General features: G+C 30.8%; 3 protein-coding genes across 5 annotated transcripts in view; 1 reads left to right on the top strand and 2 right to left on the bottom strand.

The window, feature by feature from the left end:
• LOC105151708 (uncharacterized) overlaps positions 1-2,282 on the bottom strand; it is a 37,772-nt gene extending 35,490 nt beyond the window's left edge. For 2 of the 3 annotated variants that reach the window (XR_015544232.1, XM_011065559.2), the window contains exon 1: positions 1,953-2,280. The gene's annotated coding sequence lies outside the window, so the exon portion shown is untranslated. Of the gene's footprint in view, positions 1-1,952 lie in introns of all 3 variants that reach the window. The other variant, XM_011065560.2, reaches the window with a different exon arrangement.
• A 4,545-nt stretch (positions 2,283-6,827) lies between these two features.
• LOC105151709 (RAS oncogene family member Rab39) lies at positions 6,828-11,161 on the top strand. The gene is made up of 3 exons (XM_011065562.2): positions 6,828-7,313; positions 8,368-8,477; positions 8,622-11,161. The coding sequence occupies exons 1-3, from the start codon at positions 7,206-7,208 to the stop codon at positions 9,058-9,060; spliced, it is 657 nt and encodes a 218-aa protein (XP_011063864.1). The 5' UTR covers positions 6,828-7,205; the 3' UTR covers positions 9,061-11,161.
• A 699-nt stretch (positions 11,162-11,860) lies between these two features.
• Arp6 (Actin-related protein 6) lies at positions 11,861-16,218 on the bottom strand. Its single transcript, XM_011065563.2, has 5 exons — positions 15,984-16,218; positions 14,858-15,682; positions 14,285-14,648; positions 13,894-14,197; positions 11,861-13,656 (listed from the first exon to the last, which is right to left on the bottom strand). The coding sequence occupies exons 1-5, from the start codon at positions 16,109-16,111 to the stop codon at positions 13,535-13,537; spliced, it is 1,743 nt and encodes a 580-aa protein (XP_011063865.1). The 5' UTR covers positions 16,112-16,218; the 3' UTR covers positions 11,861-13,534.
• Positions 16,219-16,613: the final 395 nt, after the last annotated feature.

Below are 16,613 nucleotides of genomic sequence, written 5' to 3'. Positions count from 1 at the left end.
TATTACAGACGCATGTGAAATTGTAGATAAAATTCTAGATCATTTGTAATAGGCTTTATATACAAGTATAAAATTATAATTTCTCTCTCGTCTCAAGATCTACCCCTGCTCAAGTTCTTAGTAAAATAATTAACTGATAGATGGATAGATAACTGATATGGCATAATATTATACACCTACTTTAAAAAACCGATTCATTGGATTATGCATACTGAAAGGCACTTTAATCATATTGCTAATATCGACTTCAAAGTTATTCAAAGTTAAAATGAGTCCGGTTCTATATTTTCACTACATATATAGGCACTTTTTGAACTTCACGCGCTCAAAACAAAGTCGAGTGAGATTTATTGACCAATTTAATACTGAAAGATAATAATTATTAATTAATTATTTTAAATATTAAAAGCACTGTTATTCAGTAATTTTAATACTCTAAACAAAAATAATTACTGTTTTTTCAATAATAAATATAGAAAGTAGAATATTATAAATATTATTACAAAAAGTACTATAAAAACTGTTAAAAACATATAAAAATGTTTATAAAGATTATGGAAAAACGCAATATGAACACTTTAACTGATAAAATATCCAATCATACAATCCACTAATAACGTTTTAATATGTTAATAATCAAACTGTACGCATTATATTATTAAATGACTCTCTCTTCATTCATGCATGTAATTGCTTTTAATATATAGCCTTAGCCCGTAGAATAGTGTAAGCAATCGACTTTGTTATAAATGTAGAGAATGTAACGGATTTATCGCGGCAAAAATTTCGAAACAGCGCGCTTCGTCGCGCGCGACGATTTAAACTCACGCTTTGACTTGTTCATGCCCGTTTCTACCAATGTAGATTAACATACTCTTCATTTTTTTCTAATACAATCTTGACTTAACTTACTCTTCATCTGTTTTTAATTTTTAGAACTAAAAAAGGACTAAGAGTCATTAAACCGAGATAAAAAAACGAAAAATAAACTATAGTAAAAAAAAGGATATAAGAATAAAAAAAGGGATAAAAAATGAATTAAACTAAGATTAAAATTAATCTACATTAAGCTCATTTCTATCAATGTAATTTAATTTTAATTTCAACTAATTCTTCATTTTTTCTTAATTCTAAAAATTAGAAAAAGATGAAAAATAAGTTGAACCAAGATTAAAATTAATCTACATTGATAGAAACGGGAATTAGTAGAATAATGGACATTAGTGACACAAATCAGCACAAACATAGTTCTAGCTTTTTTGGCATTTCAAAAGTAACAAAGACAAAACAATACTTATTTCATAGTGTCACCACATGGAAAATACTCATATATGTACAACATATAGGGTACGGTCAACGCGATGCTGCAAACGCTTTGAAGCGTTTTTTAACTGGTCAGTTTGTAAAATTCTTTCTTTTAATTGGTCCATCAAATGCTTCAAAGCATTTGTAGCGACACTTTGACTACAGCCATAGTTTCTTTATTTTAAATAATACATTTCCCATATAGCCTCTATAGGTTGATGTTGTCCCGTAATACAACAAAATCATTCAATCAATCGCGATCTTCTCAATCTTTCCCCGAAGGAATTTATTTCTACAATTAAATTATCTTGTATTTAAAATCAATAATCGATCGAGAACAGTTTCAAACGTCTCCTTCGAACGTGACTTTCTAAAATGTACAAACGCCGTTTAACGATGCCGATAAAAAATTCTAAATGCCACGCATGATTGTGAAATGAAACATAGGTGACTAGTTGACAGCCTTGATCACAAGAATTAAGAAAAGTAAAAAAATTGAAATCAAGAGAGAAAATAGATTTGAATCAAAGAAAATGGCGATACCGCGAATTAAGTGAGCTATCAAATAATAATTAATTCTTTTTATCCTTCTTGCCAGGATATGATTCTTTCGCAAACATATATTTTTAAAATACACTGTGAATTACCTTTAGATTTCCTTACGGAAGTGTCATGTTCAACGTCGGCATGAATCCTCGTGAAGTACAAAACTCGCCGGTGCTCCTTCCCTTCACCTCCGGCCAAGAGAGAGCAAGTGTTTTGAGAAGAAAAAAAGCGTTAAAATCATCCGATCACATTTTGACAAAATGCAAGCGCGTTTGATCGCGAGCAACGATCGTTTCTTGAGCGGCAAGCGTTTTGCACTCGCGTGAGAAGAAACCAACGCGTACCGCCCGCGCAACCGACGTCGCATCAGTCGCGTGTTGCGTACGAATGGTCGCGCCGCTCACTTCGGCTCGGCGCTCGGCGCGGCCAGGCACAGCCACATCGCGGCTCACTTCACCCCGGACACCGCGCGGTCATCATGTACACATGGCCGCGGCAACCAATCCGACGCGCCGACCTACGCACTGACCGACCAATCGCGGTCTCACCGTTCCCGCGCCGTCGTAATTCACCCGGCAACGGCGCGTAAACGAAGTTTTCGTCGTATCGCGGCCGATGACGTCGATATACTGTCGACAGAGACTTTGGCTGTGCTTCAAAATTTACTGCCAATACTGAAAATCTATAGTTTATGTCTTGTGTTCTATAGATTTTCAGTATACTGGCAGTAAATTTTGGAACACAATCTTTATAGAGAATCCTGAGACTTCACGCATATTCGTTCTCTCTTTGGCAGTTTTTAATACTTAATGTACACGATGATTTTTTCGGTTCTTTGCTATACATATATGATGGGTCATTCGTATTCTGGATTAATTTTCATCACTTTAATTGTAAATGTACAAAAATTATCAATGATTCTTACATATACTTTAATATCATTTTTTAGAAAGTATTTATAAGGTATTGTATATTTTAAAAAATTGTTTATAAATGTTACTAATTACTTAATCCATCTAGGTTTTTGAAAAAAATATATATATATGTATATGCAGAACACAAATGATAATCGTATATACTAAAAGGTTTGCTGGCTAATGATGAAATACGATTGATGTAATTTACGTAATATCATAATATAATAATATCAAATTTGTAACGTTTCTTTAAAATATTACTGAAATGCTCCGATAGTAATAGCTCCGTCAAATGTTAAATGACGCTATCACTATCGAGAAAAGGATCTATACAAAATGTAAAAGAATTAAAAAGTAAAAATAAATTTGGATATTCGATAGATATTTTTGAATTGAGTGGACATATAAATATGATGAATCATAATGAGAAAATTATAATATTATATGCATAATAACGCGACGACAATAAAACGATAATAAAACAAAAATTAATTTGAAATTGCAATTGTGAAATAAAAATAACGCAGCATATAAAACAAGCTGATCTACTGTGTTTTATAGAAATTAACAAATATTTTACTCAAATGACTGTCTAAATTTTTATTAGCAATACTAATGTCTCATCAAAAGTATTTCTACTATTTGTTTACAATAAACTTTGTCAAATTAGGATTTTACAAAATATTATTGTATTTAAATTATAATAAAAAAATATTATAAATCAAGTAAAACAATTTTATATATACGTTTTCTTTAATAAAATAATTTAAAAAAAAAGAAGTACAAAGTTTTACACTAGTTTATGATATAGCATTTTGTCTCTCTTTTATCTATAAAATAAATTCTTATGAAGAAACCTAGTCTGACAGAGGTCAGCGTCACTGACGGCGTAAGTTTTTTCCTCGTGTCACTGGCGACGACGTGTTATAAGTTGTCTTCATAAAAGCTCACCTCTGATGGTGTGACGCGTTAAAAAATTAATACTGCGTTACAAGGCGTTTAACAGACGTCGCACCGAGCCAACTTGTATATAAAGCGTCTGGTGCGTCAAGTAGAACATGACATTCATAGCACGATTGCATATAAATACGGAATGACATTCATAGCACGATTACATATAAACATGCACCCCAATAACTCTTGACAAAATCTTGATTAAATAAAATAAAATCTTATTCTTCTATGTTGCAATTATTTATAACATTATCATTTAAATATTATCATAAAAATTAGATACCTGAAAACACTTCTTTGAATCAAAAATTAGATAACATATTCTGGACTGAAATATTTTACATCCGCATAAGTAATTTATATCTTACTAATTTTATATATATTTAAATTCAAACTGAGATATTTATCAGTTTTCAAGAAAAATTACTTCGGCGTTTCTGGAGACTACATACGTAGTATATAAATTCACACAAGAATCATATAAGCATTTAAGATTCAGCTAGACCGTTTAAGGCTTTGATTTCTATAATTTGTGTTATTAGGTCCTATAATATATTATATTGAGATATTTATTTGCTCTTCCTTCCATCGCTCATTTGTTATAAAATATAAAGTTTTCTAAAAAATGAGTTTGAGTGTTTTGAAAAATTTGTAATATTAACTTCAAAAAATGTAATTTATTATAATAATTATTAGGTGTTGGAATTAATTCGTAGCGTTTTTAATGAAAGAATGTTATTTATTTCACATGAGCATTAAAAAATACATTAATGAAAGTACTTCCCATCACTTGTAAAACACTACGAATTAATTCCAACACCTAATAATTGGAATGAAAATATGTTGTTTTAAAGTATATTTTTCTTTTTTCTTTATGTCTTTTCTTTATGTTTTCATATATTTTTTTTCATATTTCTTTTTTATTTTCTTTTTCTATAAACAATATCAAAATTTTAATTTTTACATCTTTATTGAATGATATGTCGGTTCATCTTACTAATAATTTAGGAATGCATTTTGAAATAGAGAATATTAACAACAATGAAAGTCTTCACTTCACGTTACGCACTTATCAGTTATACATGTCGGAATGCATCCTAGATTGTCAATAAACCAACAACAATACGTTTTTAGCTATGCAGTGTTATACCTTCTGCGTTCGAAATAAAATCGATGTGCTGCATAAACTGGAATGACGTAAAAGAAAAAAAAAGAAAAATCACAAAGGAATGCAAAAAGCGCAGCTGAAAAACACGCTTAATATATACATAAATCGCGTGGACGCAAGCAAAAAGAAGAGGGAAAGCGAGCAGGGAAAGTTCGAGAGATAAAGTAAATCTGTTTTAGCTACGCTTTCTTACACTTTCCTGCATTTTAAATGAAACGTTCGAACTTTGAGAGAAAAAAGAAAATTAACGCTCTAAAAATCTTCTCGTTACGAATTCTCTCATTAAAATCTTTTTATTCGACGTTTTAATCATTTTTTCAATAGTATCGCCGTTTGTTTATAATTTTACAGTTGTTTAGTAATGTAAAAGTAGAAAAACATCACTCATATTCTAACGCTAAAGATAAATACGTAGTGTGCAACATGTTGATGGATGCTTTCCATTTTAGCGAGACTCGTTCGAGTTAGCTCAAGTCGATAACTCCAATGCAATAAACAGAAAGCGTTTACCATACATAGAAATTGAGGCACACGATATATCCTAAGTAACTTAAAATTAATTTATATTTGCATAAATTATTTGTGTTAAAGTATAATTTGATCATGTAAATAATAAAGTAAAATATAAATAAAGTAAATAAAATATAAATAAAGGGAAATCAACTTATTTTCATTGTATTCTCTAAATATAATATATATTCTATAAATCTCGAAACAGAGATAATATTTGTTTTCATTGAATTAAATCATATTCGTATACATATAATTTAATAAATAAAATTTTCTGTAACAAATAGAAGATCGTTTATTAATTTATCGGCAATTAATAAAAGCAGAGGCCAATAATGATGGCAATAGTGACATAACACAATACTCAGATTTAGTTTTCTCTTAGATTTATATCTCCCCTCCCATTTATCTTTCAATCCACTGCCACACTCCGCAGTAAAATTAGTCAGGGTCGACTTGAGTCATCACAAACGATGACGTAAATCAAATAGAAAACAAAAACTAAAATTAGATTTACATTATTAAATGAAAGCTCAAAATCAAACCTATTTGTGAAATTCAAAACATCAGCCATTTAATTTCGGACTTATGAGAAATTTAACAAAGAAAAAGTTTTCTTCGAATGATTAAATTATTGCTAAGAACAATTTTTGTTTTAATTCCGTTGCATTTTAAATCTTGAATTTTGGATAATCTTAAATGTTTTACCGGGTTGCTAAAGAATATTATATTTAACAAGTTTTTGAAGAAGAAGAGAAATAAATAGATGAAGAAAACGGAAAAATTTAAGAAAGATGGGAAAAAAGAAAAAATAAAAATAGAAGATAAAGAAAAGGCTGAAGAAGAAAATAATGATAACGAAAATGAAGAAAAGAAGAATATGGATAACGTATTCTTTAATACAGTGTTTGTATTCTTCTTTTCTTAATCTTTTTATTTTCATTCTCTCTTTCTTTATCTTTGTTATTTTTATTATTTTTTTATATTTTTTAATTTTTTTTTATTTCCTATCTTTTTAATCTTTTTCTTCTTCTTTTACCTTCATTTACTAAGTAATAAAATACTTCTTATAGATTTTTTAAATCGTAACGTTATGACCTCAATAATAATTAAAAATTCGATGAAAGAAGTGGAAAAAATAAAAAATAGTTTGGCTTTCTTTTCAACGTGAAGAAAAAAAGAGAAAAGAGATGAATAATGCGAGAACAACCTTTTTTTCAAACGCGCCGTACACGCGATAACAGGAATCAACTACACTTTCCTGCACTTTCCCTTGGAACTCGCGATACTCGCATATACAGACTTCAATAGAATAAAGAGGGGCAGCGGGAGGAGAGTCAACAAAGTGTAAACAGGCGCGAATGGACTTTTGAACGAATGTATCGTCGCAATCGTGTCACGCGTGTTCGCCGTCTCGGCGCCGCGGCGCCGCACCGACGGAGATTTGTGCGCAGTAGCAAAGCACGCGCGCGGTCGAGTAGAGTGAGTAATAAAGTAGCTAGTCTTGCGAGACGAACAGAGACGAAGTTGAGGTGGCTCCGGCTCGGATTACTCGGATATCAGCAGCGCGCACGGTGGTCGCCTAGTCGCTCACGTCGGATGCTACGAGTTCCGATGATTGATATCACGATCAGCTGTGTGCTACTCCATGCTACTCTGTGCGCGCTCACGACAAGGCACACCGTGGCGAGGGATGTGCGAGGTTTGCTGAGGGACGACGCGATTCGCTGCTGATTCCGCGCGCGCGGCGGATTATCGACGTGCGTGAAGGAGACGTTTATTTATTTGGTACCAGCACCGCCAAGATGGTAGAGCCTATTTTCGATTACCAGTTTCGGCTGATACTGATCGGCGATAGCACGGTTGGGAAAAGCTCTCTTCTCAAATATTTCACCGATGGCAAGTTCGCGGAGGTACATACGCACCACACCATCCTCGGGAACGGTGCCTTGCGCGGATAACGCGCTGACAATTGTTTGCCTGCGCAATATCCCTCTATTTACACTTTGTACCACGAACGTCATTACGCACGAACATCGCAATTTAACGCGACGCACGAGCGAGTGAATGTCCGATTTCAAAGTTTATTTAGATTTCTCCTTGAGCGATCTCGCTGGGCCATTCTTCTGAACGGTCAGAATATCAAACGTTTCTCACCTCGAGAAACGTTTGACGATTTAATTAGGTTAGGCGAGTTTCGCACGTCGCGTAATTCCGACACATCAGCATATATATTTAGCGACCTACGTAACTCTTTTTGTCTTCTAATTTCTAGAATTGGATAGATAAGAGTGACTCTTATTAATTAACTTATTGGATAATACTTATATTATTTTTATTAATGTGAATAGATATTAACTTTTTGTCACTTGATACATGAGAAGAATGTGAGATCAAGGACAACAAATAATATGTATATATTAGAAATCTTGTGAGAAATCTTCTGTTAGTTAAATTAGTTATTTATTAAGTAATTGAGATTTGATCGAAATCGCTCTAAACCACTATTATTTTTTGTGTATATTATTTAAGTAGTTATTGTGTTCTGCTACATTAAAATAATTTGCTTAACTTGAACGAGTCAGCTTTGCGACGACAATAGATTTGTTTTTTGTACCTGCACTATATTATAATTAAAATAAGTACATCATTAAATGTTAGAGAAAAAGAAAGATGAAAAGCACAAAAAAAGTCAGCTGTGAAGAACAAATACATTACAATAAAATATATAAAATATATATAATTAATATAAAATTGATATAATAAAATATAAAAATCAATGTCTTAAGATTGAAATGAGATTAAAAAGTTTTATCTGTATAGAAAAAGTAGATTAAAAGTAGATTAAAAACAGAATAATTATTATTTATGTACGCTTTGATCTTAGTCCTTTCAATTAAAAAGGTATTAAAAAAAACCATAAAAAAAAAGATATCCTTGTTTTTAATACAATTTATACTATTTCAGCTTTCGGATCCAACCGTCGGTGTGGATTTTTTTGCACGCTTAATAGAAGTCAAAGATGGTACAAGGATAAAGTTACAATTATGGGATACAGCTGGCCAAGAGAGATTTAGGTATCTATATCGGCACACATATTTAAAAATGTATTTTTTACAAAAATTTTTAATTATTTGCTGAGTGCTCTTGTATTATTAATTTTTCCTTTGCTGATTCTTAAGAGATAAGCTCTATTATAGTTTTTTCTTTTTTATTTATAGGTCAATTACAAAATCTTACTACAGAAACTCTGTAGGAGCGCTCCTTGTGTATGACGTTTGTAATAGAGCAAGTTTTGAACATATTCCCCAATGGATGATGGAGGCTCGCAGACATATTGAGCCTCATCGTCCAGTTTTTGCTCTAGTAGGCTGTAAATTGGATTTAGTAACTAATGGTGGTAGACGAGAAGTATCCAAGGAAGAAGCCAGAGCGTTTGCCGACGAACACGGTGTGCATCATATTGAGACCAGTGCTAAAACTGGTGTAAATGTTGAAGAAGCTTTTCGAACGGTTACGCAAGAAGTTTACAATAGGATACAAACCGGCGAATACAAGGTAGAGGATGGTTGGGATGGCATTAAAACTGGATTTGCTAGGCCTGGTGGGTTAGATTTTAATCTAGTCGAGGCGGAGCCCGCGAAGAGCTCGTGTTGTTAGGTCACTATTTTGATTTAGTTTTAGATTGTCAAAAAAATTTAAGAATGCAGATGGAATAGTTATTTCGGTAGAATATATTATTAATATATAATTAATGCGCATATTGTAATATATAATTGTACTCGCTTATGTATTACATGTTATTTGGGCTATAAAGTTATTTATTACTTTAATATAGATTGTTGTACATTGTATACGCAATCTTTTTTTATTTGTATGACAAATAACTTCCTACTGCATTCTTTTATGGAAAAGACTAACAATTTATTGAAAATTATGATTGCATCTGGACTAGATTTTTGTATATAGCTTGTCAGAAGACTAATAAAATTCATATAATTTCGTAGAGTGGTAATTATATGTTTATAGAGAGAGAATTAACAGATTTATTTTCTTAAAATATAACTATCTTAAAAAAAACATTGATTCTCTACAGACTATGAATTGAGAAAAAAAGTTGCATTTCATCTCTGAATATGCATGTATCTTGCCCCTTGTTTGCAAATATTGTGCCAAGTTTATATCCTAGTTAAGTATTTTAAAGTAATAATAATTGGAGTAGTTTTTTTTTCTCCTCTAATTTGAAAGTACTTGGTCTAAAAAAATATACGTTACTGCAAGAATATGAAACATCGTCAAATTTAAGATCATGCATATTGCATAATAAATTTTAGCAAAGTCTAAAGTAATGAACTAATAAATTATACCTATATAAGCAAATCTATGTTTTGTTAGTGACATACACAGAAGCATTCGTGAATTATAAACATCACAATTTCCAATTTGCCAAAACAATTATTATCTAATATTACTTTATGGGCACATTGAATTTCAACATTTATAGAATTTTCGTCAACTATGCCTACTCTGTAAATACTATGAACTTTGTTAGTCATCTGATATATTAATAATATAATATCGCAACATATATATATATATAAGCATTAAAAAAAATTAGGATTGTTTGAATATCCAAAACCAAGATATATGCAACACTATATGAAACATTTTAAATCCATAAGACACATTCACAATCACGATTTATTTCGTCCAACTAATCTCAATAATATTGTTCAATAAAAAATGACGGCTGTGCAGCTCTGTTCAATTTATTTTTTCTGTGAGATAATAAAAATTTATTTCTACATGACAAGTATAAAATTTATTTATACTACAAAGCATTATCTTTTATGTGATTGGTTACAACTTGTTATGTAATTGGTTAGAAGATACAACTATTAGAAGATAAAACATGTACAAAATAATAAGAAACACATTTTCTACCACTTCTTCACAGTTTGATGAACTATTATTATCAGGGCTTGTGGAAATATTGATTACACTTGTAATATACGTAATAACTTATGTTGCTTTGTTAATGTTAGTATAGTATTGTAAAATTTCACTTGCTCTTCATGTATTGTATAAACAATTTAAATATAACCAAAGTATAGAACATACAATATACACATGTGTGTATGTGTATATAATATAAATTATATATTTTAGATTTTTTAGAACACATGCGCGAGATGAGATTTTTTATAAATAATATGCTATTTTGAATATATTTTATTTTATCTGGAATATTTTATACTCTAAGGTCATAAATATGAAATAATTTTCAAACTTTCACAGTACAATCTGTACAAAAATCAGTAAATGTATAATTTATATTTAATTCAAAAATGTTATACATACATAGAAATTATATCATTAGATTTAATGTTAATATATACACAATGTATAATATTTTAGGTAAATTTTCATAATCTGTAAGTAGTAAGAAATGAAATTACACATCTTTCTTTATTACGTTTTATACTCATCAGCTGTGGTAAATGAACAAAAATTTATAGATGGTTTTATAAGTACAATAAAATGACGAAAAAGCTTGCGACATTTTTAATAAAATCGTTAATATAATCGCATAAAAATACTAAAATTTATTTCTTTTTTATATACTAGAGAGCAATTATCTCTCTAAATATAAAGAGAATAACAATTATGTAAATTCTTTTAAGAAAAATCATGTCTGTATTTTATATATAACAATATTAATAGAAATTTACTAAACTTTCTAAAAAAACGAAAATTAAAATTTTTTTCCTTTCTTTATATATTACTTTTTTTATTACTAAAAACTTATATTTTAAATTTACTTTTCTTGAATTATTATGTAATTAAACATATAACGCAAGAATATCTGAAAAAGATTTATTTACATGTTGTACATTTCTTATAAATATAACAGAACCACAAGCAACAGTGAGTTTTATATATATATATATATATATATATATATATATATATATATATATATATATATGTATATATATGTACGCAATTTTTATATTTTAACATAATGGAAAGTTTTTGCAGTGCTGCATTTTTTTTTCAAGTACGATAAACGCTAAAATTGCCCGTTCGTTGCAAAGGTGAATTGCCATATGGTAAGTGACAGTATCTTTTTATATTTTAGACTCATGTTATCATTGAATGCATGGGCGACTTAATATTTAAACGATCTCATTGTCTCTCTCTATCACACTATAAAAAAATCTTTAAGAGCAAAATGACCAACATTAAGGTACTATATGCAAAGAAATATATTTTACATGAGTCAAGTAAATATATATTTTTTTCTCTTATTGAACTTTAAAGATTGTATTGCATTATACATATATATATATCATTAGGAATTCGAAATATATTAAAGATGCAAAACTTCTCATGTTTGGAGTGAAGTGAAAACGGGATATTGCAGCGTGTATGTATATTATATATTATAAACTACTCCCTCTTTCTCTCTCTCTCTTTCTCTCTCTCTCTCTCTCTCTCTCTCTCTCCTCTGTTATGTGTAACATATTTAATATTTTATACTTACATTTTAGCATTTTACAGAATTGAAGCCATGTGAACACCTATAAGTAAGTCTTCTCTGATAGAGTTCTAATAGCTAAACACAATAATAATTTAGATAGATATTTTTTTAATACAAACATCAGTTATAACATAGTACATTTATAATACTATTTTTTAATTAGTTGCTTTATACTAGCTACACATTACATATTTTGATCTAAATAATAATTTAACTCATCTCAATATGTGCTCTAATTACAGCTATCAAATTCATTACAGTCTCTTAATGAAATATCTTAGAGTAACCATACCAATAATTATATCTTAACTTATTCATAAAATTATACTCTATATCATTAACAAAAAAATATAACAGTATCCATACATTTCATAAACATATAATCTAAAGATTCATTGTTCTTTTTATTATTTATTATAGGTTGCTAGTGCGATTATTTACTTCATCTTGGAAGAGAAATCTCTCGCTTCACTGAACCTATATTTAAAAGCTATCAATATCTAAAGTGACTAGAAATGTTGCTATATTTTCTCTTTTTTAACATACACATATTTCTTTTGGCAAGATTTCTCTGTGATATAAATGTACGAAATAGTGAACAATTTCTGGAAATACTATTTCTAGCATTATAATACTTGCTTGACGTTTACATAATGATCTGTACAATTTCAATTTAAGCAGCTTCGTTTATCCTATATATTTACAAAACAATTCATTGCATATGCTATGTACATAAAAGTAAATAGCTTTATAATTTAAATATGCTCAGATGGCACTAAAATCTTATATTGCAACTTTTAAAACATTTATGCCATCAACATATAACATTGCACTGAACGGTATCAGGTGCTGGATGATACTCCTGATAGAATTAATAACGAATGTACTAAAGTACATTGCAACTGGCATATTAATTAGCTTTATACAAAGCTCCATGATATTCTAAAATACTAATAGATAATGAATCCTTTTTAGTATATGGAAATTTAAATGCCATAAATTTTAAAGTTAATATAGGGGCAGTTTTAGAGCATATATACAAGATGTCCCTTTTAATTTATAAAATAAAACATTCCTTATATAAGACATAACGAAAAAGTCATTATTATGAATTCGATTTATTTTATGCGTTTTATAGTACTATCAGGAGAGAGAGAATATATATGTATATATATTTTTGTTTTAAGTTAATAAATATAAAGCCTCTACTTACTCTTAAACCATTAAAAAGAGAACTCAGATTAAACACAAAATTAACAAAAAATAGTAATTGTCACATCTTCTCTCATTTTGGGTATTATACTGTGCACGTCAAAATAGAACATCTGGTATATATCTAAACATACTATACTAATAAATAAATTTTAAATAGCAAAATTTGAGAAAAACATTTAGGTGCCTTAAGTGTAGCGTGAACATGATAATTATATTTTGGAATGTATTTCAGGCCCCTTCAATTATCTAAATTACTTTTCCAATTTATAGACAATATAAGAGAAAATATACTTAATGATGGTAACATTTACTTTCCTGTTATCATGCATTACATCCGTACATCATACTGGTTATATAATAAGTGAAGCATTCATATTATAAGGCCTCACTTATTATATCTTCATTACTGTGTTCCAAAGATTCACATCCAAATAGTACGTATTCTTCTCGTGACAGCCAAAATGGATTACCTTCAATATATTCCGGTGGAGTTTTATCTAAAACAAATTTAAATCTTAAGATTTCTTAACACTGTAATTTACTATATAATTTATAATATTTTCAAATGTTATTTTCTATTTTATTATACTTACGCATCTTTTAATGTATTTAAATTATAAATTTTTTATTTTCATATTGTTATGCTGTTTTACTTATTGCATGATTCATTGTTCCATATTTAATCATATATTAGTACATAAATATATGTGTATACAAAAATTATCGATGCTTACCAGGATGCACAGCTAAAGGCACATATGTAGATCCCATTGCGACATTCCAACTGTGTGTACCAGGACAACTTTTCACTTCTAAAATCTTGCTATACTCCGGCAATAGCTCACATAAATCTTTGGTAAGTCTCAGTTCGAAACCCGAAAGATCTGTATTTCCACCAGTAAGTAAAATATGTGAAAGACAATCATGCATTATATCTTCCGGTAATCCTGATGTTACATCCTTTATAACTTCGGGCAAACGTAGACTGATATACATCATTTCAGGGGCTATGTATAATTCTGGCCCTAATGAGACTCTCTAAAAAACAATAATATTTTTGTACAATATCTCTATAAATCTAAGTACGTAAATTTATTTTTCCAGCTATATAGTATATATATATACCCAAAATTGCTTATAGTCCGCATAGCTATCAACTCGAAGATTAATGTGCTCCCTTGCCTTCTGTCCCAGACGTTTCTCTTCGTTCTTAATATTATAACTCAGCCTACATCTTTCTTTAACAGCCAAAATGTCTAGGTAGGATATAGGAATTTGATGATATTCTTTCGGTTGCCAATACATAGCCTGTTTCAAGTGATAAGCAACATGCCATCCACCCACAGGCAATAGTCTCCATCGCTGTGGCATAACCCGTCCTCCAATTACAACAGCCACTGTTGTACTCAAAGCACCGCTATCGACTACTACACAGGTTTCTACATCCAACATGGCACACGCTGCTAGAGGCTTCGGTACTAAACATACTCTGCAATAATTTCAACTGTAGATTTCTATAACTATTGACATTCTACTGTAATTCTAGAGTGTTGGTAAATTATAACAATTAAATTAATTAAAATTTATAATAATTATGAATGTAATATACAAAATACATTTATTAAAATAATATAATATATGTTTAATGTAAATACTATATGTGTGTACATGTATATATTATAAATTATTACTGTATACCTTGCGACTTTAACTTCCTGGAATAAATAATGTAATAACTGCTTTCTCAATGTGGGATGCATTGCTAATGGTTCGCAAAACATGAGTACTGTGTTTGGCTTTCTAAGTGTCGCAGTCAAGCTCATCTGGTGGAACAAGTGATCAATAAAAGTTTTGAGAACTGGGAACGTGCCTTCACACAGCAAGGCCTCTGCCGGGCTCACAACATCCACATTTGGAATACCGAGCACTTCCACTGTGTCGGTACAATAACCATTTATAAGCTTCTGATATATTGGATTTGGCCTGGTATAACACATCGGATCATTCTGATGTGTGGTTAATCTTCGTTTCTCCCTGTACAATTTCACGGGATTGCAGAAAACGCAGAACGGCCCACTTGGCCGTGGTATCTTAGTAGTTGCCAATTCTGGCAGCTTCAACAGTTTCAATCTCTTCGCTAATGATTTTGTGTCAGACTTGGAGCGGGTACTGCTGCTCGGAACGTTCTGAGTCTGCATCTGTTCCACGTGAGTTTTATTGTTGTACTTAGGAATACCGAACATGGAGAAGTGTCTTCTCAGCCCGAAGTATGGGGTGATGACCCAGGTGTACTTATTACCGATCTCAATTACCACCTTGGCACTGGAGCCCTCGACGCAATTTCTCTGACATGTGTAACCACTGCAGTGATAACACTTTGGGAAAGGTACATTCTCCCCTAACGTTATCACCATGTGCAATCTGTAGCACATGGCTTTGAAGCTGACGCTGAGCAATTGCAAACATTTTATGTCTGGGAATCTAAAGTGCACCTTTGAGATCAGCTGCAACCATTTCATCTTCCTAAAATAACACAACACATTATCTTCGAACTAGAGAGAAACTTTCTGTTCAAAGTTTCGCAAGCAATGATTATACGTTCTTATTGCATGTCTACCACTCAATTTCCTCACAGGAAAGAGAAGGCTGGGTCGCTCTAGTCGCGAAAAAATCAAATAGCAAATTCCACGGAAAAGTGAGCAGGATCATTATCCATCAATTTGCGCACGCAAAACTTCGTATATAAAATTTCACACGTACATCACTTCGCGACAGGCTCAACATTTGACACCAGTTTGACATAAATCTAACCTAACGCACTTACCAAAGGTAATCCGTGTCTGATGTTTTCCTCAGATATTTGCAGGTGCTGCCGAACGCGATAATGTCAGGTACGTCGCAATATAATAAAATCTTAATCCAAATTTCCTCCGGGAAGACCGCGGGATCCATAATTGTTATTGATAAAAACGATAGAAAAGTGTACGATCAACAGTCACTTGACAGGCCTTCTCCAGACACTCCCCAGAACTAGCTAATACGCTAGTCAAGTTCAAGGTTACGACGGCGAATAACACGAATCAATATGTTACCCACGAATGGTATCATCGTGGAAATTCAACGCGATCACCGAATTTTAAATTTAAACCATTCGAAAAAAACTGCAAAAAAAAGTAATTTTCAGAAATGGACAAAGTGGCTGGTCATTTGAAGTTATTTTTGGCGTAAAGAGTAGCGCAGCAAAACTTAAACTAGTGTACATTAAAAGCACATAATCAGCACTAAATTTCACTATAAATACTTTTTATTACTATTAAATTTTTTTAATGGTTAGCATAAAATGCATTCTTTTCTAAAACTTAGCATAAAATGATTTTTTACTAAACTGATTTTTTAATATTTTTTAAATTTAGTTCTAAAGTAGCCATAAAATTGTGCAAAATGTGAACAAATC

Source organism: Acromyrmex echinatior, chromosome 2 (assembly GCF_024713525.1).
Source record: "Acromyrmex echinatior isolate Ae372 chromosome 2, ASM2471352v2, whole genome shotgun sequence".
NCBI lineage: Eukaryota > Metazoa > Arthropoda > Insecta > Hymenoptera > Formicidae > Acromyrmex > Acromyrmex echinatior.
Note: the sequence above shows the minus strand (reverse complement) of the source record. Positions and strands in the feature narration are given on the sequence as shown.

Coding starts and splice junctions, on each gene's coding strand:
- Arp6 (XM_011065563.2), bottom strand. CDS start 16,111: ATGGATCCCGCGGTCTTCCCGGAGGAAATTTGGATTAAGATTTTATTA. Junction 15,683..15,983: donor TCAGACACGGATTACCTTTG/GTAAGTGCGTTA, acceptor GTGTTATTTTAG/GAAGATGAAATGGTTGCAGC. Junction 14,649..14,857: donor CAGGAAGTTAAAGTCGCAAG/GTATACAGTAAT, acceptor AAATTATTGCAG/AGTATGTTTAGTACCGAAGC.
- LOC105151709 (XM_011065562.2), top strand. CDS start 7,206: ATGGTAGAGCCTATTTTCGATTACCAGTTTCGGCTGATACTGATCGGC. Junction 7,314..8,367: donor CCGATGGCAAGTTCGCGGAG/GTACATACGCAC, acceptor ATACTATTTCAG/CTTTCGGATCCAACCGTCGG. Junction 8,478..8,621: donor GCTGGCCAAGAGAGATTTAG/GTATCTATATCG, acceptor TTTTATTTATAG/GTCAATTACAAAATCTTACT.